Source organism: Saccopteryx bilineata, chromosome 1 (assembly GCF_036850765.1).
Source record: "Saccopteryx bilineata isolate mSacBil1 chromosome 1, mSacBil1_pri_phased_curated, whole genome shotgun sequence".
Taxonomy (NCBI): Eukaryota; Metazoa; Chordata; class Mammalia; order Chiroptera; family Emballonuridae; genus Saccopteryx; species Saccopteryx bilineata.
In genome coordinates, this window is record NC_089490.1 from 397,973,976 (window position 1) to 397,999,717 (window position 25,742).

A 25,742-nucleotide genomic window follows, 5' to 3' on the forward strand; every position below is an offset into this window, starting at 1 on the left:
TGGCAAGAATATAGTTTATTGGGGAAGGCCCAGGAGAGGGGGAAGGGAGTGTCAGGTGGAGGAGGGCTGGAGTGTGATAGTGTGCTGCTCTCTTCAGGAACTGGAGCAGGTGTGGCGCTGCCGGTGAGAGCCCCCCGAGGGTTCGGAGCTGCCCAGAGTCTCTGGGGCCAGAGCAGGGGCAGGAGTGGGCAGGTTGGCCTCCGTCAGCAGAGCTGCATCTTCCCAGGAGCCTGAACCTGCGCCAGGGGTGGGAACTCAGATAACCAGGGGCCGCCCCAGCCAATGGGGCCTCCTCCCGAGCCACCCCACGCCCCCACCCCACAGCTCCCTGGGCAGGTGTCCCTCACCATCACTGGCCTCTGGCTCTAGCTCTTCCTCGCCACTCAGGGGCTGCGGGTCTGGTTTCTCCTCCTCAGAGAGCTGGGCCTCTGTAGTGACAGGGGAACAAGCAGTCAGACAGGAGGGGCTGACGGAGGCGGGGGGGGGGGGGGGCTGGAGGCATCAGGTGAGAGGGAGGAGGATGGCAGCAGCACCATACCTGTCCCTGAGGGGTCTTCAGGGCCCTCAGCGTCCTCTGTGACATCTGGCAGCTGGGCTGACTCCTCCTGGCCTTGGGATAGAGGGCAGGACAGGGTCAGGGTGGCCGCGCCTGGACAGCAGTCCTCCAACCCTTTGACTCCTCTGCTCAGTGTGGGAGCCTCCAGCCTCCCACTGGATGCAGCAAGCGCCTCACCACGCAGCCCCCGACCATCACCTTTACCTGGCTGATGGGCAGAGACCTTCCCCTGGGCTTCCTTTTGGGAACCGTCTCTTCTGCGGACATTTACCTGTGGAGGAGAAACTGCTCAGCAGCAAGGACTGACTAGCAATCTCCTCACTCAGTGACCAGGGAGAGCCCTTCACCTGAGCCCCCAACCTGCCCTGGTCCATTCCCCAGGCCAAGAAGGCTCAGGAAGGGGAGAGGAAAGAGGCCCTTTACAACCTGCAAGGCGAAGCGGTGTCTGGGCCAGATGCCGCCCCACACCCACTGCATGTAGCTGAAGAGCACGATGACACTGAGGAAGGTGAAGTTGCTGGCGACGCCTATGAAGGCGCAGGTCATGGGGAAGTTGTACAGCAGGTACCTGAGGCAGGAAGGAGGGACAGGAATGGAGCAGTTACGAGAACCAGGCTTCTCCTAAGATATCAGTTCTTGGCCCTGGCCGGTTGGCTCAGCGGTAGAGCGTCGGCCTGGCATGCAGGAGTCCCGGGTTTGATTCCCGGCCAGGGCACACAGGAGAAGCGCCCATCTGCTTCTCCACCCCTCCCCCTCTCCTTCCTCTCTGTCTCTCTCTTCCCCTCCCGCAGCAGAGGCTCCATTGGAGCAAAGATGGCCGGAACGCTTGGGATGGCTCTGTGGCCTCTGCCTCAGGCGCTAGAATGGCTCTGGTTGCAACAGAGCGACACCCCAGATGGGCAGAACATCGCTCCCTGGTGGGCATGCCGGGTGGATCTCGGTCGGGCGCATGCGGGACTCTATCTGACTGCCTCCCCGTTTCCAGCTTTGGAAAAATGTAAAAAAAAAAAGATATCAGTTCTCAATTCTGGCTGCACAAACCATCCCTAGGGTGCTTTCACAAAGTCTAATGGCTAGCCTGGCCTGGGGTGGCATAGGGGATAGAGCATCGACCTGGAACACTGAGGCCGGTCTGAAATCCTGGGCTTGCCTGGTCAAGGCACATACGAGAAGCAACTACTATGACTTGATGCCCCCAACCACCACCACAAATTTCTCTTCTCTAAAATCAATAAATAAAATATATTTTGTGTTTGTTTTTAAATTTATTTATTCAGTTTAGAGAAGAGAGAGAGAGAGAGAGAGAGAAGGGGGAGGAGCAGGAAGCATCAACTCCCATATGTGCCTTGACCAGGCAAGCCCAGGGTTTTGAACCAGTGACCTCAACATTCCAGGTCGACGCTTGATCCACTGCGCCACCACAGGTCAGGCAATAAATAAAATCTTAAAAAAAAAAAGTCTGATGGCTAAATGTGAACCTAACAGATTCTGGTTCAGATGGTCTGGTGGGTGATCCAGACATCAGGTTTTTTTTTTGTTGTTTTTTTTTACAGAGCCAGAGAGGGAGCCAGAGAGAGGGATAGACAAGGTCAGACAGACAGGAACGGAGATGAGAAGCATCAATCATTAGTTTTTCGTTGTGTGTTGCGACACCTTAGTTGTTCATTGATTGCTTTCTCATATGTGCCTTGACCATGGCTTTCAGCAAACCAAGTGACTCCTTGCTTGAGCCAGTGACCCTGGTCAGGCGACATCAGTATTTTTAAAAAGTCTCCCAGGGAGCCTGACCAGGCGGTGGTGCGGTGGATAGAGCGTCGGACTGGGATGCAGAGGACCTGGGTTCAAGACCCCGAGGTCGCCAGCTTGAGCGCAGGCTCATCTAGTTTGAGCCCAGGATCACTGGCTCAAGCAAGGGGTCACTTGGTCTGCTGTAGACCCTCAGGTCAAGGCACATATAAGAAATCAATCAATGGACAACTAAAAATACTGATGTCTGGCCTGATCAGGCGGTGGCGCAGTGGATAGAGCGTTGGACTGGGATGCCAAGGACCCAGGTTTGAGACCCGAGGTTGCCAGCTTGAGTGCGGGTTCATCTGGTTTGAGCAAAAGCTCACCAGCTTGGATCCAAGGTCGCTGGCTCCAGCAAGGGGTTACTTGGTCTGCTGAAGGCCATAGTCAAGGCACATATGAGAAAGCAATCAATGAACAACTAAGGTGTCACAACACGCAACAAAAAACTAATGATTGATGCTTCTCATCTCTCTCCGTTCCTGTCTGTCTATTCCTCTCTCTGACTCACTCTCTATCTCTATAAAAAAAAAAAAAAGTCCCCCAGGGAACAAATGAACAAATAAAACAACAGATTGGTGGTTACCAGAGGGAAAGGGGGGTGAAGGAGCGTGAAATGGATAAAGGGGGTTAATTGTATAGTGATGGATAGAATATACTTTTGGTGGTAAGCATCCTGTAGTGTATACAGTTGTTGAATTATAATTTGTATACTTGAAATGTTAGAAACTGGCCCTGACTGGTTGGCTCAGTGGTAGAGCGTCAGCCCCGTGTGTGGATGTCCAGGGTTCAATTCCCATACAGGGCACATAGGAGAAGCACCGATCTGCTTCTCCACCCCTGCCCCTCTCGCTTCTCTCTCTCTCTCTTTCTCTCTTTTCTCCTTCTGCAGCTATGGCTCAACTGGAGCAAGTTGGTTCCTGGCACTGAGGATGGTTCCATGGCCTCTGCCTCAGGTGCTAAGAACAGCTCGGTTGCTGATCAACAGTGCAAAGCCCCAGATGGGCAGAGCATTGCTCCCTAGTGGGCTTGCTGAGTGGATCATGGTCAGGGTGCCGGTGGGTCTGTCTGCCTCTTTTTCTCATTGAAATGTTAGAAACCAGCCTGACCTGTGGTGGCGCAGTGCATAAAGTGTCGACCTAGAAATGCTGAGGTTGCCGGTTCAAAACCCTGGGCTTGCCTGGTCAAGGCACATATGGGAGTTGATGTTTCCAGCTCCTCCCCACCTTCTCTCTGTCTCTCTCTCCTCTCTCTCTCCCTCTCTGTCTCTCTCTCTCTCCCTTTCTCTCTCCTCTCTAAAATAAATAAATAAATAAAATTTTTTTTAAAGTATAATGAGTTTTGGGGTTTTTTAAATTATTTTTATTTATTCATTTTTTAGAGAAGAGAGAGAGAGAGAGAGAAGTGGGGGAGGAGCAGGAAGCATCAACTCCCATATGTGCCTTGACCGGGCAAGCCCAGGGCCTTGAACCGGCGTCCTCAGCATTCCAGGTCGATGCTTTATCCACTGCGCTACCACAGGTCAGGCGAATAAATAAAATTAAAAAAAGAAAAAAAAAAGAAAAAAAAAGAAATGTTAGAAACCAGTATTATCTCAAGAAAAAAAAAAAAAGATTCCCAGGGAACTGATAGTGAGTGTGCAGCCAGGCTTGGAAACCTGTGGCCCATGTGAAACCTGTTACCTTTGCTTAGGCCCTCTTCACTTAAGGGCCTCCGAGGCACACATCAGTGGTTCCTCACCTGAGCCCAGAGAAGTGGGCGTGGATGCGGAGATGGGCTCCATACAGCTGGATGCGCTTGCTGTGGACCTCGATAATCGCTCCGGTTGTGGGCACGTACTGTGGGGTTGGGGGTGGAGGGTGGCAGCCACGTGAGGCCAGGATCCTGCTGCTGTCAGTCTGAGGCAGGCCTGCTTCCAGCCTCTTGGTCACGGTTCCTCCTGACCAAGCCCAGAGGCTCCCCAGGTAGAATTCTGGGCTTATGGGGAGGGCCGTCTCCTAGCCCTCCTCACCCTCTTACCGAGTTTTCTCTGTACTCCGGGTACAGTTCCACCTCCAGGAGCTGCTTCTGCTCCGCAAAGCCAAACAGCAGCAGGCTAGAGAAGACCAGCGTGTCCAGCATTTGGAGCAGGTCTGAGCGATAATGCAGCATCACCTGCCAGGGGCAGGAGGGAGAGGAGGTGGTCAGGCACCCCCAGATCCTCACAGGCCTACCGCCCCTCAGTCACCCTGCCCAGTCTATGCAGGCCGCTTCCTCCCCAGGTCCCTGCTCCAAGTCAGACAAACTTCACCTTCTGTCACCTTCTACCACGATCCCCCAAACCTGACCTAGTCATTCCAAATGCTTGAGTGGACAGCCCTGCCCCACCCTGCCCTGCTCACCACGTCTCTGTTCCAGTACAACAAAAGCCCCTCTTCTAAGAAACCTTCCTAGGTTAAGCTGAATACTGTCTCTGATCTACCTTTCCCTCAAATAGTTCCATATTCCAGAATGGATTAAGTCCCAGTGTACCACCTGAAGCTCTGTTTCCCAGAGTCTAGGGCAGGGGTCCCCAAACTTTTTACACAGGGGGCCAGTTCACTGTCCTTCAGACCGTTGGAGGGCCAGACTATAAAAAAAAAAACTATGAACAAATCCCTATGCACACTGCACATATCTTATTTTAAAGTAAAAAAAACCAAAACGGGAACAAATACAATATTTAAAATAAAGAACAAGTAAATTTAAATTAAAAAACTGACCAATATTTCAATGGGAACTATGCTCCTCTCACTGACCACCAATGAAAGAGGTGCCCCTTCTGGAAGTGCGGCGGGGACCAGATAAATGGCCTCAGGGGGCCGCATGTGGCCCGCGGGCAGTAGTTTGGGGACCCCTGGTCTAGGGATTTGCTTCATGATGTGGTCCTGTTGACAATTAAGAACGAAGCCTAGCCTGACCAGGTGGTGGCGCAGTGGATAGAGAGTCGGACTGGGATGCCAAGGACCCAGGTTCCAGACCCCAAGGTCGCCAGCTTGAGCGCGGGCTCATCTGGTTTGAGCAAAAGCCCACCAGCTTGAACCCAAGGTTGCTGGCTCCAGTAAGGGGTTACTCGGTCTGCTGAAGGCCCACGGTCAAGGCACATATGAGAAAGCAATCAGTGAACAACTAACGTGTTGCAACGCGCAATGAAAAACTAATAATTGATGCTTCTCATCTCTCTCCGTTCCTGTCTGTCTGTCCCTGTCTATCCCTCTCTCTGACTCACTCTCTGTCTCTGTAAAAAAAAAAAAAAAAAGAACAAAGCCCAACATTTATTGAATACCTGCTATGTGCTGTAAGCACTTTCCATTTCCTCATTGAATCCAAACTACTTGTTATGAGGAGTTACCATTATACAGTTTATATACTCTATAATGGGGTTAAGTATATACTCGATAATGGGCTTAGGTAAGTTGCCCCTCAGCTAGTATGTTTCTTTTTCTTTTTTCTTTCTTTTCTTTTACAGAGACAGAGAGTGAGGGATAGACAGGGACAGACAGACAGGAACGGAGAGAGATGAGAAGCATCAATCATTAGTTTTTCATTGTGCGTTGCAACACCTCAGTTGTTCATTGATTGCTTTCTCATATGTGCCCTGACCGTGGGCCTTCAGTAGACTGAGTAACCCCCTTGCTGGAGCCAGCGACCTTGGGTTCAAGCTGGCGAGCTCTTTTTTTAAAGATTTTATTTATTCATTATAGAGAGGGGAGGGGGGGAGGAGCAGGAAGCATCAACTCCCATATGTGCCTTGACCAGGCAAGCCCAGGGTTTTGAACCAGCAACCTCAGCGTTTCCAGGTTGATGCTTTATCCACTGCGCCACCACAGGTCAGGCCGCTGGCGAGCTCTTGCTCAAGCCAGATGAGCCCGCGCTCAAGCTGGGGACCTCAGGGTCTCGAACCTGGGTCCTCTGCATCCCAGTCCGACGCTCCATCCACTGCGCCACCTCCTGGTCAGACAGCTAGTATGTTTCTGCGTGAGAATTTGAGCCCAGGTCTGTCTGGCTTCCAAGATGCCTGTTTTCAGAGCAGTTCCACTTTTCATATTTTATCCCAAAGCTGGATGATGCCACCAGACATCTGGGGTGTTTGTCCGATTTGGTAAAGTGAGTCTGCTTCCTAGTCCTGATGAGTCTGTGACCGCAGGCCTAGGATCTTTTCTTCAGAAGGTCTACCCAGATATCCTAACATCTCCCAAACAGGCCGTGAACACTTACGGAACGGGAAGAAGTGGAGATGACTCGTCCGCCTCGGGTGTAGCATGAGATGGTGACCAGGAACATGCCCAAGCCCTGGTTCACGGGAGACTCTGGCAGCTCCAGCTCTAAGGTAACGCGGTACGGCTGGCCGTACATCAGCACCTGCCCGAGATAGCCCCCTCTTTTTTCAAAAACACTATTTTTAAATGGCACTGTCCTCTTCCACCTCTCCCCTACCCTTCCAAATACTCTGCCACAACCCCCTTGGTTGGCATGAACAGGCCTCTCAATCTCTCATCCCAATAACATGCTGCCCCCTTCTGGTAGCTGGGTGCTTCCTATTTCTGAGATCTGAACCAGACTCTTGCTCCTCTTTGCTGAGACACGTTTATTTTCCAAGAGAACCATCATGCTGCCAAGTGGGCCATCTGTGACTCAAGCCTGTCCCCTTGAGACCAACCCTCCAGGCCCAGCCTGCCTTCACTTACATTATTAATTAACCAAGTGCCATCTCTCTAGCCACCTCTTGTAGTCGCTGTCGCTCCAGATCATCTTTGTCATTCTGGGTCCCTGGTCTTGGTTCTGTTAGTAGAACCCTGAGACTCGTAGTGAGAAGGTTTCTTTTCTGAGATTAACCTCAAAATATTAAAGACCTGCCACTAAATATATCATAGTTTCTCCTGACTATTCCCATACTCCTCTAATCCTTTATCAACTATTTTCCTATAGCACGACCCCCTCAGGGTGGCATATAAGAATCACAGGGGAGCCCTGGCTGGGTAGCTCAGTTGGTTGGAGTGTTCTCCCAATACACAAAGGTTGCAGGTTCAATTTCCCCATCAGGCTACATACAAGAATTGACCAATGAATAAACAGGTAGAACAACAAAATCAATGCCAATAAATAAATAAATAAAAATCCCAGGGGTGATGCCTGACCTGTGGTGGCGCAGTGGACAGAGCATCGACCTAGAATGCTGAGGTCACAGGTTTGAAACCTCAGGCTTGCCCAATCAGGGCACAAATGAGAAGCAACTCTGAGTAGATGCTTCCCACTGCTCCCACCAGCCTTTCTCTCTCTCTCAAATCAATAAACAAAATTTTTTTTAAAATCATAGGGATGAGCCTGACCAGGCAGTGGCACAGTGGATAGAACGTCAGACTGGGACATAAAAGACCCAGGTTTGAAACCCAGAGGTGGCGGGTTTGAGCACAGGTTCACCAGCTTGAGCGTGGGGTCGCTGGCTTGACTGTGGGACCATAGACACGACCCCATGGTCACTGGCTTGAGCCCAAAAGTCACTGGCTTGAGCAAGGGGTCACTGGCTCAGCTGTAGCCCCCTGGTCAAGGCACATATGAGAAAGCAATGAATGAACAACTAAGGTGTCACAACGAAGAATTGATGCCTCTTACCTCTCTCCCTTCTTATCTGTCTGTCTATCTCTCTCTCTCTCACTCACATACTCAAACAGATACAAAAAAAAATCCATTTCCTTTCTGGTTAAAAACAAAAGCTTTACTATCAGCTTTAATGCAGCTGACCCAGTGATCCCTTGCTCAAGCCAGTGACAATGTGGTCATGTCTATCATCCCATGCTCAAGCCGGTGACCCGTGCTCAAGCCAGTGACCCGCGCTCAAGCCAGCAACCTCAGGATTTCGAACCTAGGTCCTCAGCAGCTCAGGCAGACACTGACTCCACTGCATCACTGCTTGGTCAGGCAGATTTTTTTTTTATTTTAATGGGGTGACATTGATAAATTAGGGTACATATGTTCAGAGAAAACATCTCTACGTTATTTTGACATTTGATTATGCTGCATTCCCATCACCCAAAGTCCAATTGTCTTCCATCACCTTATAACTGGTTTTCTTTGTGCCCCTCCCTACCCCCCCCCACCCTGTAAACCCCACACTCTTGTCCATGTCTCTGAGTCTCATTTTTATGTCCCACCTATGTATGGAATCATATAGTTCTTAGTTCTTTCTGATTTACTTATTTCGCTCAGTATAATGTTATCAAGGTCCATCCATGCTGTTGTAAATGATCCAATGTCATCATTTCTTATGGCTGAGTAGTATTCCATAGTATATATGTACCAAAGCTTTTTAATCCACTCGTCCACTGACGGACACTTGGGGTGTTTCCAGATCTTTGCTATTGTGAACAATGCTGCCATAAACATGGGGGTGCATTTCTTCTTTTCAAACAGTGCTATGGTGTTCTTGGGGTATATTCCTAAAAGTGGTATAGCTGAGTCAAAAGGCAGTTCTATTTTTAATTTCTTGAGAAATCTCCATACTGTTTTCTACAGTGGCTGCACCAGTCTGCATTCCCACCAGCAGTGCAGGAGGGTTCCCATTTCTCCACATCCTCGCCAGCACTTATTCTGTGTTGTTTTGTTGATAAGCGCCATTCTGACTTGTGTGAGGTGATGTCTCATTGTGGTTTTAATTTGCATTTCTCTAATCATTAGTGATGTTGAGCATTTTTTCATATGCCTATTGGCCATCTGTATGTCCTCTTTGGAGAAGTGTCTATCCATTTCTTTTGCCCATTTTTTGACTAGATTGTTTGTCTTCCTTGTATTGAGTTTTACAAGTTCTTTATACATTTTAGTTATTAATCCCTTATCAGACGCTATGTCAAATATATTCTCCCATTGTGTAGTTTGTCTTTTTATTCTGTTCTTATTGTCTTTAGCTGTGCAGAAGCTTTTTAGTTTGATATAGTCCCATTTGTTTATCCTATCTTTTATTTCACTTGCCTGTGGATATAAATCGGCAAAATATTGCTGCAAGAGATGTCAGAGAGCTTACTGCCTGTTTTCTTCTAAGATACTGTGGTTTCACGGCTTACATTTAAGTCTTGTATCCATTTTGAGTTTATTTTTGTGAATGGTGTAAGTTGGTGGTCTAGTTTCATTTTTTTGCAGGTAGCTGTCCAATTTTCCCAACACCATTTATTAAAGAGGCTGTCTTTACTCCATTGTATGCTCTTACCTCCTTTGTCAAATATCAGTTGTCCATAGAGCTGTGGGTTTATTTCTGGGTTCTCTGTTCTGTTCCATTGATCTATATGCCTGTTCTTATGCCAGTGCCAGCTGTTTTGAGTACAATGGGCTTGTAGTATAACTTGATATCAGGAAGTGTGATACCTCCCACTTTATTCTTCCTTTTCAAGATTGTTGAGGCTAATTGTGTTCTCTTTTGGTTCCATATAAAGTTTTGGAATATGTGTTCTATATCTTTGAAGTAAGTCCATCCTTATGGGGGCTCCTTTGTAGGTGATAGTCTTTTTTTCTCTAGCAGCTTTTAATATTTTCTCTTTATCACTTAGCTTTGGTATTTTAATTATGATGTGTCTTGGTGTAGATTTCTTTGGGTTTCTCTTTAATGGAGTTCTCTGTGCTTCTTGAACCTCTGAGATGTTTTCCTGCCTTAATTGAGGGAAGTTTTCAGCTATGATATGCTTGAACAAAGTCTCTATCTCTTGTTCTTTCTCTTCTTCTTCAGGAACCCCTATGATGCGGATGTTATTTCTCTTCATGTTGTCACAGAGCTCTCTTAGAGTTTCCTCAGACTTTTTGAGTCTCTTTTCTTTTTTCTGCTCTGCTTTTGTGCCTTTATTTATCTTGTCCTCTAACTTGCTGATTCAATTCTCAGCTTCATCCATCCTGCTTTTAATTCCTTCCATTGTGTTCTTCATTTCTGATATTGTATTTGTCATTTCTGATTCTTTTTTATTATTTCAATGTCCTTTTTTATATTTGCTATCTCTTTATTTACGTGTTCGTAATGACCATCTATTGTTGTTCTAGTATCTTTGAGCATCCTGACAATTGTTATTTTAAACTCTGCATCTGGTAATTTGGTTATATCTGATTCATTCAGGTCCTTTTCTGGGATTTCTCTTGATTCATTTGTGTTGCATTTCTGCTTTCTCATTTTGTCTGTGTAAAAGAAGGTTTTGGCCACTGGAGTCCACTGGGCATGTCCTCTGTGTTCCCTAGGTGTGATCTGTCTGCAGGCCCACCCCCCCCTCTGCTGTTGCTGCCTAGGGCGTTCAGGTATGGGCGTTGCCGGTGCCTGCCCACTGGGGCTGTTGCTGTGGTTTCTGTCTCTCCTTCACGGGAGTGGCTGTGATCACCTGCTTGGGTATACAAGCCTCGGTGGACTCGGCCTTTGCCCCGCCCCCACGGGTGGCATTATGCTCGGCCCTGAGGGCAGTGGTGAGCACCTTTGCTCAGCTGCCGGTCTCCGCCTGATCCCAGGCTTTCGCCCTGCCCTTGCAGGAGGAGCTTGCTCGTGGGACGGCTGCAAGCCTTGGCTCCACAGGCCAGGCAGGACAGCGTGCCCATGCTCAGTAGCAGGACTCCACTTGTTCTGGGTTTTGGCTCCACCTCCGTGGGAGGAGCCGGCTCTCAAGTCAGGCCACAAGCCTCAGTTCACCGGAGGGGTAGGGCTGTGCTCCTGCTCCCTTGCTCAAGGTCGGGTCTCCACCCCTTCCGGGGTTCCTGCGGTTCTCCTGCAGGCTGGATTGCAGGCGGCCCGCAGCTGGGCTTAACCACTTTTGCACGCCCCCTCCTTCCCAGCCAGACAAGACTGAGCTCACACCTGGGCCCAGTGGTGGCCAGCCAGCTTCCGCCCTTGCCAACAGAACCACGTTTCCGCGTCCCGCTGCCACCCGCCCTCAGGCGAGCCCTCAGCCCTGTGGGTGGGGGCGCTGCAGCTCAGACCCTAACACTCACTACTGTAGACCCGAAAGCTCCCTCCTTCTAAGTGACTCTGCTCTGAATGCCATGGGAGAACTTGTTTGGCTGGTGTCCTGCTTTCCTTTGTTGGTATTGCTGTTTCCAGGGGAAATATTCACTTCAGATTTGGGAAGTGACTCAGCCCAGGGGTTAGGGCGGGTGTCTCCCAAAATGTTTCTCCCTGTGCCTCCTAGTTTACACTCTCTTCCTGCTGCTCCATTCCTCTACTCTCTTCCAGTCCCCTGGAGCCCCGGGTGAGTGTTTGTGAGAGACGTTTTCTGCACAGTCCCTTTAAGAAGAATCCTAGGTCTGAGAAATCAGTCTCTTTCTCATAAACAGTATCCTGTCTTGTTTCCAGCTAAATACTGTCCATATGCCTCTTCTAGGCTCTGGGGCTGCAGGCTGGGGCTTTGTTCCTGGGACTCAGGACCCTCCCCTCTCTGCTAAACTCACTTCCCACCACACGAGTCTTTCCCGGCTGCCGTTCGCCCGGGGAGCTGGGCAGCCCTCTCCGCGTTTCTGCTTTTCTTACCAGTCTCAGTGTGCCTTCTTCAGTGTTCCTTGGTTGAAGAGTCCTCTTAGTTTAGTCCAGAGTTGGTTTTTCCAGATGATGGTTCTTAAAATTAGTTTGTAATCCACTTTGGTTCTGGGAGGTGGAAGTTGGTACATCCGCCTACTCCATCGCCATCTTGTCTCCTCAAGTACAACTCAGATTTTTTTTTTTTAAATGTTGAAAAACATTGCCCTAAGTATAGTGAACTAGCTCCAAAAATTGGATGTAGCTATGAGGGTCTTCTGAGCATTTTATCAGTAGGGTGAAAAGTGGAAAACGCTGATCCAAGTCTTTATATCTTATTTTCAGATGGAATTATCTGTTGAAAAAGATGTACTGTATCCCATGATATTCCTAACCCCCTCTAGAGGCCAGTTGCTTCACTGAATTCTTTGAAATATTAAAATAGTTCTCTGGATGGGCTGGAGGGAAATGGGGAGTGACTGTTAGTTAATGATCATGCGTTTCATTTGGAGGCAATGAAAACGAACTAAAACCGACTGTGGGGGATGGTTGACTAACTGTGAACATACTCAAAATGACTGAGCTGTACATTTTAAATGAGCCCACTATATATAATGTGCATTATATCTTTTTTTTTTTTTAAGCTTTTTTTTTTCTTATTTATTCATTTTAGAGAGGAGAGGGAGAGACAGAGTGAGAGGAGAGACAGAGAGAGAGAGAAGGGGGGAGGAGCTGGAAGCATCAACTCCCATATGTGCCTTGACCAGGCAAGCCCAGGTTTTCGAACCAGTGACCTCAGCATTTCCAGGTCGATGCTTTATCCACTGTACCACCACAGATCAGGCCGCATTATATCTTAACAAAGCTGTGTTATGTGTATATATATATTAAGTGTTTATGTATACATATATATTATATATTAAACTAGTAATTTTGTCTAAATAAATGTTATCTCCAGGGGAGATCCAGGGAATCTAATACCAGACCCTTGTGAAGGGTCCCCGTTCACCTGTGTCTGCCTAATGGGCAGCTTCTCCCCCTTCTCTCCCATTCCCATATAATCTTCACCCTTCTTTAAAAGGTCTACTTTGAGCCTCACCGTCTCCATAGCCTCACACTGATCTCTCCAATTCTTCATCAATTTTTTTAATTAAAATTTTTTTTTAATTTTGTTCATTTTAGAGAGAGAAACATCAATTTGTTGTTCCACTTATCTATTCACTGGTTGATTTTTGTATGTGCCTTAACCAGGGATAAAACCCACAACCTTGGTGTATCAGAGAACGCTCCAACCAACTGAGCTACTGGGCCAGTGCCACAGATTCTTCTGAAATGCAGAATCTGCATCTTACATTTTGCTACTTTTTTTTTTTTTTACAGAGGCAGAGATAGACAGGGACAGACAGACAGGAACGGAGAGAGATGAGAAGCATCAATCATTAGTTTCTTGTTGTGCATTGCGACTTCTTAGTTGTTCATTGATTGCTTTCTCATATGTGCCTTGGCCGTGGGCCTTCAGCAGACCGAGTAACCCCTTGCTGGAGCCAGCGACCGTGGGTCCAAGCCAGTGAACTTTTTGCTCAAACCAGATGAGTCCACGCTCAAGCTGGCGACCTTGGGGTCTTGAACCTGGATCCTTCCGCATCCCAGTCCGACGCTTTATCTGCTGCGCCACCGCCTGGTCAGGCTTACATTTTGCTACTTAATACCATAGAATACTGTAGAATTCTATCTGTCCTGTGAGTTCCCTGAAAGTAGGACCACTCTTCAATTGTTAGCAAGGGTTACACATAGATACATTATTTCATGCATCCATCCATCCATTCAAAAATGTTCACTGTAAATGAACAAAATGACCAAGCTGCTTTAATGAACAGGGACTTGGGCTGGTTCTCCCCTCATCCTTCAATTTTCCTTCCTTCTCCATCCGGCAGGCAGCCTTGTGCTGACTGCTTTAGGCTCCCTGCAGCAACACTGTGACCTCTACGATGGGCAGCCACACAACTGTATGCACTATTTCCGGTGCAGATGGACTGAGGCTTTACTTCTAGTCTGCTCTGTCTATTCTGTTTATTATTATTATAACCACAGAAGCACAGTGAACCAATGTCTTCACAGAACGTTCTATAATAATCTCCTCTCTCTCTGTCTCTCTCTCTCTCTCTCTTTTCTCTCTCTCTCCTTTCTAAAATGAATAAAAAAAAAAAAAAGACACTTTAATAATCTCCAAGCTCTCTTCCTGAGCAGTGGCATTACAATGATAAATCTGTCTTGCAATGCCCAACATTCCACCTCACTACTTTGTAGGGGCTCACTCATATGACCTGGTAAGTTGTTTGTATGTTTGTTTCTTTTAGAGAAAGAGAGGGAGAGAGAGAGAAAGTATCAAACTGTTCCTGTATGTGCCCTGACTGGGGATTGAATCACCATTTGTGTATCAGGATCACACTAACCAACCAAGCTGTCCAGCCAGGGCTGACCTGGTAATTATTTCTGATAGTGTAGGGCCACCTGGTAAAGTGGAAGATGTCACAGGAGATACAAGTCTCTCAGGTCGTTTGTGTTGTCATATAAGGCCAGTCTACACCGCAATCTCAGGGAACACCATACTCTATAGCTTACATTCCTTCCTTCAGAGTGACCGTTTATTTCTATCCTGTTTTTTTTTTAATTGATTTTAGAGCAGGGAAGCGGCAGGGTGGGGGGAAGAGAGAGAGAAAGAGAGACATTAATTTGTTGTTCTACTTGTTTGTGCATTCATTAGTTGATTCTTGTATGTGCCCTGACTGGAGATCAAACCCACAACCTTAGTATACCAGAACAATGCTCTAAGCTACCTGGCCAGGACCTATCCTATGTTTTCTATCTTTAAGTCAGTATACTCCTAAGTATCATTTAAAAAAAATTTTGGGCCTGACCAGGCGGTGGCACAGTGGATAAAGCATCAGACTGGGATGACGAGGACCCAGGTTCGAGACCCCGAGGTCGCCAGCTTGAGTGCAGGCTCATCTGGTTTGAGCAAAAGCTCACCAGCTTGGATCCAAAGTCGCTGGCTTGAGCAAGGGGTTACTCGGTCTGCTGAAGGCCCGCAGTCAAGGTACATATGAGAAAGCAATCAATGAACAACTAAGGCGTCGCAATGCGCAATGAAAAACTAATGATTGATGCTTCTCATCTCTCTCTGTTTCTGTCTGTCTGTCCCTGTCTATCCCTTTCTCTGACTCTCTCTCTGTCTCTGAAAAAAAAAAAATTGGGGGGAAGGCCCTGGCCGGCTAGCTCAGCAGTAGAGTGTCAGTCCGATGTGTGGAAGTCTCAGGTTCAATTCCTGGCCAGGGCACACAGGAGAAGTGCCCATCTGCTTCTCCACCCCTCCCCCTTTACTTTCTCTCCATCTCTCTTGACCTCCCGCAGCCAAGGCTCCACTGGAGCAAAGTTGGCCTGGGGGCTGAGGATAGCTCGATGGCCACCGCCTGAGGCGCTAGAATGGCTCCGGTTGCAACGAGCAATGCCCCTGATAAGCAGAACATCACCCCCTGGTGGGCATGCCAGGTGGATCCTGGTCTGGCGCATGCAGGAATCTGTCTGACTGCCTCCCCGCTTCTCACTTCAGAAAAATAAAAAAAACAATAAGGCCCTGGCTGGTTGGCTCAGCGGTAGAGCGTCGGCCTAGCGTGCGGAGGACCCGGGTTCGATTCCCGGCCAGGGCACACAGGAGAAGCGTCCATTTGCTTCTCCACCCCTCTGCCACGCTTTCTTCTCTGTCTCTCTCTTCCCCTCCTGCAGCCAAGGCTCCATTGGAGCAAAGATGGCCCGGGCGCTGGGGATGGCTCCGTGGCCTCTGCCTCAGGCGCTAGAGTGGCTCTGGTCGCAACATGGCCACGCCCAGGATGGGCAGAGCATCGCCCCCTGGTGGGCAGAACGTCGCCCCTGGTGGGCGTGCCGGGTGGATCCCGGTCAGGCGCATGCGGGAGTCTGTCTGACTGTCTCTCCCTGTTTCCAGCTTCAGGAAAATGAAAAAACAAAACAAAACAAATAATAATAATAAAATACAATAAATAAAAAATGTTTTTCAAATAATTTTGAAATTCTTAAAGTAAGTCTAACTACTGATGATGTTGCTGACTGACAGCTCAGAAAACTCTGGTGATCAGAAATTGTATGGCTCTTCCAAGGCCCATGTGAAGTGTTCAGGGATCCTACCCTTTTCTCAGAGTCTACTAAAGAAGGACGCATTCCCATTCTGCACTTCCTGGGGTTTCCAGGTTTGTTGAAGTCATATTGGCATCTGGTCCGTCCTGTGGCACAGTACCCTTTGTAATGGCAGATTACACACACTTGACAACAGTTTCATAATTTTACACACAAGCTTTCAAAACTCTTGGGTGAATTCCATCCTAGTCCAATGAAATAACTAGTTTGTTAGTTTAAGTTCATTTAGGTCTGAAACACACCTCATGTAGTAGATATAAACTGGCTGCAACAATTTGAGAACATTGCTAACATCTGCAGGAAAGAAGAAGTCATCCAATTGATTTAATTTTTTCCCACTGATTTGAGAGAGAGAGAGAGAGAGGGAGAGAGAGGGAGAGAGAAGGAGAAAGAGGGGGGAGGGAAAGGAAGAAAGGGAGAGAGAGGGGGAAGGAGAGAGAAGAGGGAGTGTGAGAGGGTGAGGGTGAGAGGGAGAGGCAGAGGAAGAAAGGGAGAGAGAGGGGGAGGGAGAAAGAGAGAGAGAGAGGGAGAGAGGGAGGGAGAGAAGGAGAGAGGGAAGAGAGAGAGAAGCAGCAACTTGTCATTCCACTTAGTTCTGTACTCATTGATTGCTTCTACATGCCCTGACCAGGAGTCGAACCCATAACCTCAGTACATGAGATGACGCTTTATCCACTGAGCCACCAGACCAGGGCCATACAATTTATTTAAACCTTAATTTTTCTTTAACTTTCCATTCCTTTTTTTTTAATTGAAATTGTTCAGGTGACATTGGTTAATAACTTCCCTTTTCTTGAAAGCCTTCCTTCCTTAGTCTCTATTACTCAATCCCTGTTCTCTAGGTCTTTCTCAAGACTCCCTTTTGATTTCAAGTTATCAAAGCTCTAATGCAACTCTCTTCAACTCCCATACTCACCCGGTCACGTCCACCCTTAGCAAGGGACACGTTGGCAACAGGGAAGGAGCAGAGTATGGAGGCGGAGGAATCACAGTCAGTCCTAAATGAGAATGAGGACAACATTGCTAAATTATGCTGGAGTCTGCCTTACCTGTCCACAAGCGTCGGCGCCCTAGCGCCCTCCTATCCGCCCCCCTCCTGGGAGAACAGATGCCCGCCTCTGTTCACGAGAGGGAGCAGAAATGCAGCCAGCAGATCCAAGTGCTTCTTTTATTCTCTTCCTGCTACTTCAGCTTATTTCCTCTCATAAAACAGACGTTCTTAAATGGGAATCTATGGTCATTTAGTTGAAAAGATTCAGACTTAAGTGTTTCTCACTTGGGGAGCTTAACAAAAATGCATATTCTGGGGTCCCACTCCAAGATTCTGATTCTGTAGTTCTGGTCTGGGGCCTAGTTAGAATCAACTCTTCGAGAGTTGATCAACTCTTCGAGGTGGTCTGGACCTGTGACAGCTTCTGCAGGGAAGTCTGTACTGGCTGCGGGGGACCCTGCTCATTTGAAAATCTGACATCAGCTGGGCAGTCACCCCTAACATCCCCTCCTTCCTCTAACTCTGACACAGCATTTATCATGTGAATCTTCGCTTCTCTCCCAGGGACCCTCCATTCCCTATACCCAGGAAAATGTGATGAGCTACAGGTATCAGCTTCTAGATCTCCACTTCATATTCTAGCCACAAGTGACAAGTACGAGATCCAGGGGCAGTGAGATACGTCAGGAAAATGTCTAAAGAAATGGCAGACCAAAGAGAAGAACCTGGAGGGAAAGAGGCGTGCAGAAACCAGATAAAAGAATCGGACAAAGAAGAGGTAGGAGGCATTGTGGTGAGAGTCGGTGGATCTTTCTGGAAATAGATGGGCTTAATGAGGCTCACAAACCCCTCAAGTTCTATGCAAAATTGCACATGGGCCTGCGTGTGCAGCACATGCATGGGCATACTGATACTTTTTTTTTTTTTTTTTTTTTTAACAGAGACAGAGAGTGAGTCAGAGAGAGGGATAGACAGAGACAGACAGACAGGAACGGAGAGAGATGAGAAGCACCAATCATTAGTTTTTCATTGCGCATTGCAACACTTAGGTTGTTCATTGATTGCTTTCTCATATGTGCCTTGACCGTGGGCCTTCAGCAGACGGAGTAACCCCTTGCTGGAGCCAGCGACCTTGGGTCCAAGCTGGTTGGCCTTGCTCAAACCAGATGAGCCCGCACTCAAGCTGGCGACCTCAGGGTCTCGAACCCGGGTCCTCTGCATCCCATTCCGACGCTCTATCCACTGCGCCACCGCCTGGTCAAGCCTGATACGTTTTTATGGCAGGAAGAGCCTATAACTTTTATGAAATCCATACTACCTAAAAATTTAAGCAGCTCAGCCTTAGAAATTATAGTTCATGACCAGGGACTCAGGACAGGGGGAAAAAAATGATTCTGGACAACTGATAATAATGCCCTTGTCATCTCTTGGTTGGTCTGATGGCCGTTGTTAAGAAAAAGGAAAGAATTTGGCAGGGTAAGATGGGCAGGAGCAGGCCTCTGGGAGTTTATATATCCAGCCACCTTGTTTCCATAATCTCTACTGTGCAATAATGACTGGGGATGACATAATGTAAAAGGCAAATTGCTGCTTTCCTAACACCTCCTCTAGTAAAGGCCAGTTTAGTTCTCAGATGACCCAAGGAGTTGGCTTGTTTCAGAAGTCTGTGGCCCCAAGAGAGGTCTGATCCAACCTGAAGAGAACTGACATGAATAATGACAGTCTAGAAGGGGTTCTTAAAAAAATTCTTTACCAGAGGTAGAACTAGGATCCTAGAGCCCTATCAGTCCAGACCTGCTTTCTGGCCTTGGGCTGTGAAAGGCAAGAAGTGATAAAGCACACTGGGCCCAAGTTTCCTCCTCTGTAAATGAGGGGGTTGAAATGAAGGAGGCCTAAGGGGCCTTACAGCAATTCTCCCCCAGAATTCTTCTACTGTCATAGAAGACCCCTCTCACCTGTAGTAGAAATGCACGGGGCTGAGGTGGCTGACTGTCGGCATGTAGGAATAGTAGAAGGAGCCATAGAGGAAGACAGACACCCAGAGCAGGAGGAGGATGGTACAGAAGAGCACCCCAAACTGCAGCAGCAGCTTGCGGGCACGCCCTGCCAAGACATGGCCCACCTCCTGGGCCCACAGCAAAGCAGGTACTGGTGGGTCATTGGCCATGGCAGAGTGTGCAGAGGGTCTGGCCCCAGGTTCAGGCTTTGAGCTCCTGGCTGTTCTGCCACCTGGACGCCACCTCTGGCCATGGGATGAAGCAGCTGGTGGTTCCTAGAAAAAGACAGAGAGGGGGAAAGAAAAGCTTCTTGGTGGTGGTGGGGGGCATAAGGGACAAGGTCACTGGGCTGGCTTTGAGGAACCAGAGTAGCAGGAACATAGCGCACTCTTGTTTCATATGGCCTTTCTCCAAACGATTGTGTTTCTCAGCCAATTATCTCTTCCTTTTCCTCCACTGTGCTCTCTTCACCCCCAGTGCAGATCTCAGTTGAACTGATTTCAGGACAGGCCACACGGATACTCATGCATAGCAATAGCAGAGGACGAGCGCTTTAAAACCTTCAGGCGCATTTACACACACACTGAATCCACACGGCTAGGTAGTTGCACGGAGAGAATACGCGACATGTCTACAGTCGCACAGCCAGACTGCAAGCAGCCGAAGGGCAGTCACAGTTGCCTCCCGAGCTTCCCTTCTCCTCCTGGAGCTGCGCTCGCTCCTTGACGAGCCCACGCCCCACGCGGGGCAGGGCGCCCTGCAGACTATGGCTGCTCCCCGCCAGCGCCCTCCAGCTCGCCGGTGGGCGCGGCGACCGGGACCCCCACTTAACGACTCCACGGTTGAAAAAACCAATTCACGGGGCACCAGGGCTCCTCAGACTCACCAGCATCGCGCGCTGCCTGGGCAACGGCGAGAGGGACTTCCGCCTCTCGGGCACGCCCCGCCTCCTTGCGCCGGCCAACAATGTGGCTCGGGGGGCGGGGCCTTGCCCAGGGGTGGGGCCCCTCAGGGCGGGGCTAGGCGCAGGGGCGGGCTGTCCAGACAGCGGGGCCGCCAACTCCGCGCGTTCTGCACTCTTTTTCCCTGCGGTTCGTCACCCTACGGCTACCACGACCAAAGGAGACAGGCGCCTCCCTCCTGGCCCCGCTAGATCCCTAGGGTATGCTATGAGTCAGCATGCTATTAGTCAGCCTGCCCCTAGAGACCGCAATCACGGCCCTTCGTCCACACCTTCCCCCCCCATCGGCCACTTAACCCCCCAAAAGGGGAAAGAGGCGGGCACCCAGCTGGCGCTGACCGTTACCGTCCATATCTCTTCGGACCGGTACGCGTCCAAAGCGGAGAGCGTTCACCCAGAGAACGGTGCCATCTGCGGGAAACCTGTGCATCGTGCGCGTGGCGCCGGCGCTCTGGTTGTCCCGTTCAGACAGAAGTGGTAGCAGTTCAGCCCCGCGTTCTGCTTCCAGCTTTTACGATGCGTTGATTGACCTCCTCTGACCCTAACTAGACTCTCCCTCAGAGTCCGCACACTATCTAGACTAGGTCTTGGAAGGCGACACCTTCTATTTTGTATGTTTATTCACCCCAAATAGGAGCTCTCAGAGGGTAAGGTCAGTGTTGTGGGCATCTTGGCACTACAGCACCAAGCACAACGACGCTGGTGTCGGATGTCATCTCTCAGACCAATGCTCTCCACCTCCACCCAAAAGCCCATCTATTTCCAGAAAGATCCACCGACTCTCACCACAATGCCTCCTACCTCTTCTTTGTCCGATTCTTTTATCTGGTTTCTGCACGCCTCTTTCCCTCCAGGTTCTTCTCTTTGGTCTGCCATTTCTTTAGACATTTTCCTGACGTATCTCGCTGCCCCTGGATCTCGTACTTGTCACTTGTGGCTAGAATATGAAGTGGAGATCTAGAAGCTGATACCTGTAGCTCATCACATTTTCCTGGGTATAGGGAATAGAGGGTCCCTGGGAGAGAAACGAAGATTCACGTGATAAATGCTGTGTCAGAGTTAGAGGAAGGAGGGGATGTTAGGGGTGACTGCCCAGCTGATGTCAGATTTTCAAATGAGCAGGGTCCCCCGCAGCCAGTACAGACTTCCCTGCAGAAGCTGTCACAGGTCCAGACCACCTTATTTGAGGGGGAAGTCTGCCCGGGCTCCAGCTCCTGTGAGGAAGCCTCTAGGCCAGACTCAGGATGCCTGCAATGGGGGAGGGGCAGGTGTTGAGAGAGTAACAGTGGGAGTGTGCACAGGGGCTGCAGGCAGCAGCCAGACTCCCCCACTGGCCAGGCAGTTGGTATGCTCCAGGATCTGAACAGCTCCTTCCAGCATCCTTCATCCTGCAGGTACCAGCTGTCTGGGAAGTGCTTGAGCTGCAGAAACTGGGACCAGCCCTCAACAGACCATCGACTTGACCCATCCCAGTGGCCTACTCTGTATTAGCAGCTTCTGCGTCAGACACTTCCAGCTGCAACGCCCTACAAGGTGGGGCATCCATCTCAGACCGAAGGTTTTGGTGCACCTCACTGCCCCTACTCCCCAAGGCTGCGGCTGCCTGTGGCCTCAGGTGAGTCAGGAGCATCTTGCTTTTCCCTGTTGGAGCTCAAGGGGGCAGGTGGGGATTCTGTACCCTCCCCATCAGGGCGGGGCTCCTTCTGGTGGAGGCTTTCAGAGCCGGGAACACATGCTCGACCGGCTGAAAGCTTTATCTTATTTGTATGTTTCATGCCAGGCGGCCCGGCCATGTGGGAGCTGGGGTGTGGGGCATCTCATCCTACCCTCTCCACTTCCTCAGCCGAGAGGCACAGCAGTGGGGATAGGGGAGAACAAAATATTGGGACACATGACCCCTGGCTTATAAAGGTTGGATGGGTGAGCATGGAGGGGGGCCGTCTCTTGATACTGCTCTGATCTGTCCGTCTTCTTCAGGATGAAAGGGGAGACCCCTGTGAACAGCACTATGAGCATTGGGCAAGCCCGCAAGATGGTGGAACAGCTTAAGATTGAGGCCAGTTTGTGCCGGATAAAGGTAGGTGGGACCCTGGATTCCATCAGTTGTCTTGACTGTGCTGTACGTTCCCAAACCTCAGGAGAAGAGATGTTTTTCCCCCCTTTGACTCCCTGAGATCGGGGGAGGAGACCCGGGCTCTATTAGAAGAGGTGTCCCCAGGCCTCTTGGTGGATGAGGGACTAGAAGATTGTTGTAAGGAGCCTTCGGGCTTATAAAAGAGAACCCGTGTGGGACGGGAGGTTGCAGTGCCTTTCAGGGGTTCTGGCCGGCTGACAATCCTCTCCTGCTGTGCCCCAGGTGTCCAAGGCAGCAGCAGACCTGATGACTTACTGTGATGCCCACGCCTGTGAGGATCCCCTCATCACCCCTGTGCCCACTTCGGAGAACCCCTTCAGGGAGAAGAAGTTCTTCTGTGCCCTCCTCTGAGCTGCCAGGTCCCTCTCACAACTCCTCACCTTGCCCTCTCCTGAGCCCTTCCTTACTTAGGTCAGTCACTGTCGTTATTCCCTGAGGGTCTCCTGCACCCCCTTCTTGGCCCTTACCCAAACCTATGAGGTTATTTGAAGCACAAGGCCCTCCTATCTGTAGACCCCCATATCCACGCCCACTGGGGCACCCTTTGCCCCACCCACAGAAGGGATGTCAGTCTCTGCCGGTGTCCTGCGCACTTCCCTCTGTGACCCGCTCAGACAATGGAGAGAGGGATGGGCCGGGCGCGTGCTTCCAGTCTCACCTGGAGCTTCTGGAATGGTAAAGCCATTTGAAGAATAAAGTCATCCAGAGTCTCAGAGGTACAGCGCCTGTGTTAGCGTTCTTGGGGGAGAGGATCATCAGTCATTAGATACAAGGGTGGGTGCGGCAGTTGAAAGGCTTGCTATACCCAGGGAACAGGGCCAGTCAAAGCAGATTAGACACTGTCTAGGATCGGAGATTGGTGGGGTTGGGGGGAATAGCAGGCGCAAGAGAGCATCTCAAGTGGAATAATTAAGGTACCACAGATACTCAGAGGCTACGGAGAGAGCGCGCGCGCGCACACACACACACACACACACACACACGAGCAATGAACAATGAAGGCAAGTGAAAGTGAAAACAGACCGAACAGGGTGGATTTAGGGAAGATTTCGGGAGGGCAGCCGCAGACAGAAGGAGCCCAGTAACGAGGGGGAGGAAGAGCTCGGTTGCAGTTCCTGCGAAGGGGCCGGTCTTACTTCTAAGATGGCCGCGCCCACAGCGGGCCCTTTTCCAAGATGGCTGCCGCCATGGGACCTGAGCCAATATGGCAGCTCACGTCACTGCGTTTCACCGTACAGGGCTTCTCCGCCAGCTCCATTCTCAAAATGGCGGCCATAGGCAGCTAGAATTCTCAATATGGTCCCTTTCCTGCTCGTCTAGCTTCAAAATGGCTGCCCTTTCCCTCGCCAACTCGATACCCACTCCTACCCACCCCGGCGTCTGGGAGCCGCCGTCCCCACAGTCCAAGTTAAGGCACACGGGAGGCTACAGACTAGGATCATGGGACAAGAGGACCTCAGCAAGCACTGCGTAGCAGGCTCCGGTCACGCATGGATCTTGCAGGGCAACCTAGGTTTCTGCAGCCTGCCGAATAGAGGTTCCCTTTGGAGCGGAAACAGAAAAGTGCCGTCAGTGGCGCTGTCCCTTGGTCACCTCCGCGCTCTAGGAGTCAGATAAGCCCGAAATTTGCATTTTCTGGGGGAACTGGCGCTTGCTGGACTCTCGTCTCCCCCTCAGGCCCATTATGTCACATCTACCAGAAGCAATGCCTCCGCCCGCAGTGTGCCTACCACCCTTTGTAGTGGCCCAACATCCTGCCTGTCCAGAGGCCAAAGACTCCGTGTCTTCCGAACGCCTCCGGACTCAAACCTGGCAGGTTATAAGCCCCTGCATGTCTTCCTAGAAGCCTTTTCCTTTCAAGGGTGAACATACTGAGGTGGGACCAGGGCCACGGCAGAGAAGGTTAACGGCCCGGTTCCAGGATGTCTGCTCCTCATGGATTGTGAAGACCCCCGTGTTCAGGGATATAGCTTTTTCTCCCCAGGGGAAGCCTGGGCCAGCCCATGTTTTGTGCCTGGATACTTTTGCGGGTGGGCGGGGGGGGGTATATGTCTCTAGTAATAGGAGAGTGACCTGTATTATGGGTAGCCCATCACCCCTAGATTCCCCACACCACACAGGAAATCGAGAGAAATAAGAGGAAAATGGGAAAGGAAGCAGGTTGCCCTCTTGAAGTGGGGACCTACTCTTCTTCTGGAGCTGGTTCGTTCCTCCTTGGTGCTTGGTGAAAACCCCTGCATCCTGACAGTGTCTGGCACATGGCTGGCACTCAAATACTTAATGAATGGATTGTGCTATACACGCTGAAGTGGCAAGCAGGGCATAGCAGACACTAAAAACCTTTTTCTTCCTACTGGATCACAATGTTTGGCAAATTCCAGGGGAGTAAGTGAAAATTTCCACAATCAGCTCAGACTTGGTAAAAAGCCAGAAAAATTCAATAAATGTAATCTTGATACTTAAAAAAAAGCCTTAACTGAGTTTTTCTGCACTCTATTTTCATACTCATGGGATCAGGAGTGAATGACTGCAGCCCTAGTTGGGCAAAAAGGAGCTTAAGAGACAAGGTATGAGCTATAAATAACCGTTAAAAATGATTAATTAGTTGTAACACTGAATAACTTTAAATATCCTAGAGAATGGGCAGACACTGAAAGCAAGAGTAGCCTTTGGCGTACAAAGCTGTACGCCCCTGGGGTCTGAATCTGTGCCACACAGAAAGTTGGAGCAGTACCTAGAGCTCTAGCACTCCTCCTTCACAACACGCCCCAGCCTGTGGCAGCCCAGCCTCAGGAAAGCCCTGACCATTTATTAGAGATTACAACTAGAATCAGTTCACTGCAAGCAATGCAATAGGGCTTTTAATTATAGTTTCCTTCTCATTCTTCAAATTCACTAGGAAATAACTCCTATTAAATATTGGCTGTTGGATGAGTAGGCTTTTCCTCCAAAGTGGTAATTATAAATGATCATAAATAAACTTACTTGGTTCCCAAATGGAATCTTACACATGAACTTCAAGCGTCCAACTGGTTTTAGTATATGCCAGATACGCAGAGGTAGCGACATAATTTTCTTCTATTCCAACAGTTCGGCTTGTAGCATAAGCAAGCCCTGGGTAGGCTAACAGTCCCCAGAGGAAAGGCACGGCTAGCACCCAAGTGAAGTCACGGCAGAACAGGGAGGGAGGAACAGCCATGCAAGAGGAAAGCCGTCCTTGGCTGGCCTTCCAGTGCAACTTGCAGCATCAAAGGTAAATAAATCAACCCCCCAGATGACACACTCCGCCCCAGTCAGTGCAGCCACAGGAGATAAGAGTGAATTCAATCCAAATGGTTATTTATTCTAAAACTGGAAGCTACTGAGCCTACATATTCGCCAGAATGTTGTAATGAGAACAGGGAAGGAAAAAGTTACAGATGTAAACAATGACACAGTTACATTTGTTAAAAATGGTAAAACCCTTTTTTACTGGCCACTTCCAAGATGCTTTACAGGTTGTGCAAAAACATTTACAGGCTCCGTGTGATGTTTGTTTTTCTCATAAACTTTTCCATCTACAACTACAACAGACGTCTGATAAAACACTAAACAAGGCTAAGGATCCCTCCAGTTAATC

General features: G+C 49.4%; 2 protein-coding genes across 10 annotated transcripts; one reads left to right on the forward strand and one right to left on the reverse strand.

Moving 5' to 3' along the window:
• BSCL2 (BSCL2 lipid droplet biogenesis associated, seipin) lies at positions 1–25,394 on the reverse strand. 6 transcript variants are annotated; one of them, XM_066251748.1, is made up of 13 exons: positions 23,147–23,174; positions 22,782–22,861; positions 20,791–20,926; positions 18,987–19,303; positions 16,957–17,038; positions 6,581–6,724; positions 4,364–4,498; positions 4,085–4,182; positions 983–1,124; positions 761–827; positions 539–610; positions 348–428; positions 1–236 (listed from the first exon to the last, which is right to left on the reverse strand). In XM_066251748.1, the coding sequence occupies exons 3-13, from the start codon at positions 20,875–20,877 to the stop codon at positions 94–96; spliced, it is 1,368 nt and encodes a 455-aa protein (XP_066107845.1). In that variant the 5' UTR covers positions 20,878–20,926; positions 22,782–22,861; positions 23,147–23,174; the 3' UTR covers positions 1–93. The 6 variants fall into 6 exon arrangements, with proteins under 6 accessions (XP_066107845.1, XP_066107844.1, XP_066107843.1 ...); XM_066251747.1 differs by lacking the exons at positions 22,782–22,861; positions 23,147–23,174 and adding an exon at positions 25,109–25,394 and having other exon boundaries at positions 20,791–21,004; XM_066251746.1 differs by lacking the exon at positions 22,782–22,861 and having other exon boundaries at positions 20,791–21,004; positions 23,147–23,252.
• On the forward strand, positions 20,068–22,836 carry GNG3 (G protein subunit gamma 3). 4 transcript variants are annotated; one of them, XM_066251754.1, is made up of 4 exons: positions 20,068–20,190; positions 21,384–21,604; positions 21,967–22,066; positions 22,346–22,836. In XM_066251754.1, the coding sequence occupies exons 3-4, from the start codon at positions 21,968–21,970 to the stop codon at positions 22,472–22,474; spliced, it is 228 nt and encodes a 75-aa protein (XP_066107851.1). In that variant the 5' UTR covers positions 20,068–20,190; positions 21,384–21,604; position 21,967; the 3' UTR covers positions 22,475–22,836. The 4 variants fall into 4 exon arrangements, with proteins under 4 accessions (XP_066107851.1, XP_066107850.1, XP_066107848.1 ...); XM_066251753.1 differs by lacking the exon at positions 20,068–20,190 and having other exon boundaries at positions 21,003–21,604; XM_066251751.1 differs by lacking the exons at positions 20,068–20,190; positions 21,384–21,604 and adding an exon at positions 21,711–21,753.
• Positions 25,395–25,742: the final 348 nt, after the last annotated feature.

Excerpts from the sequence above, each read along its gene's own strand:
- BSCL2 (XM_066251747.1), bottom strand. The coding sequence starts at position 20,877 with ATGTCTAAAGAAATGGCAGACCAAAGAGAAGAACCTGGAGGGAAAGAG. Across the intron at positions 17,039-18,986 it reads CCCGTGCATTTCTACTACAG|GACTGACTGTGATTCCTCCG; the intron begins GTGAGAGGGGTC and ends ATTCTCATTTAG. Across the intron at positions 6,725-16,956 it reads CTAAGGGTGGACGTGACCGG|GTGCTGATGTACGGCCAGCC; the intron begins GTGAGTATGGGA and ends TATCTCGGGCAG.
- GNG3 (XM_066251751.1), top strand. The coding sequence starts at position 21,722 with ATGCTCGACCGGCTGAAAGCTTTATCTTATTT. Across the intron at positions 21,754-21,966 it reads CTGAAAGCTTTATCTTATTT|GATGAAAGGGGAGACCCCTG; the intron begins GTATGTTTCATG and ends CGTCTTCTTCAG. Across the intron at positions 22,067-22,345 it reads CCAGTTTGTGCCGGATAAAG|GTGTCCAAGGCAGCAGCAGA; the intron begins GTAGGTGGGACC and ends GCTGTGCCCCAG.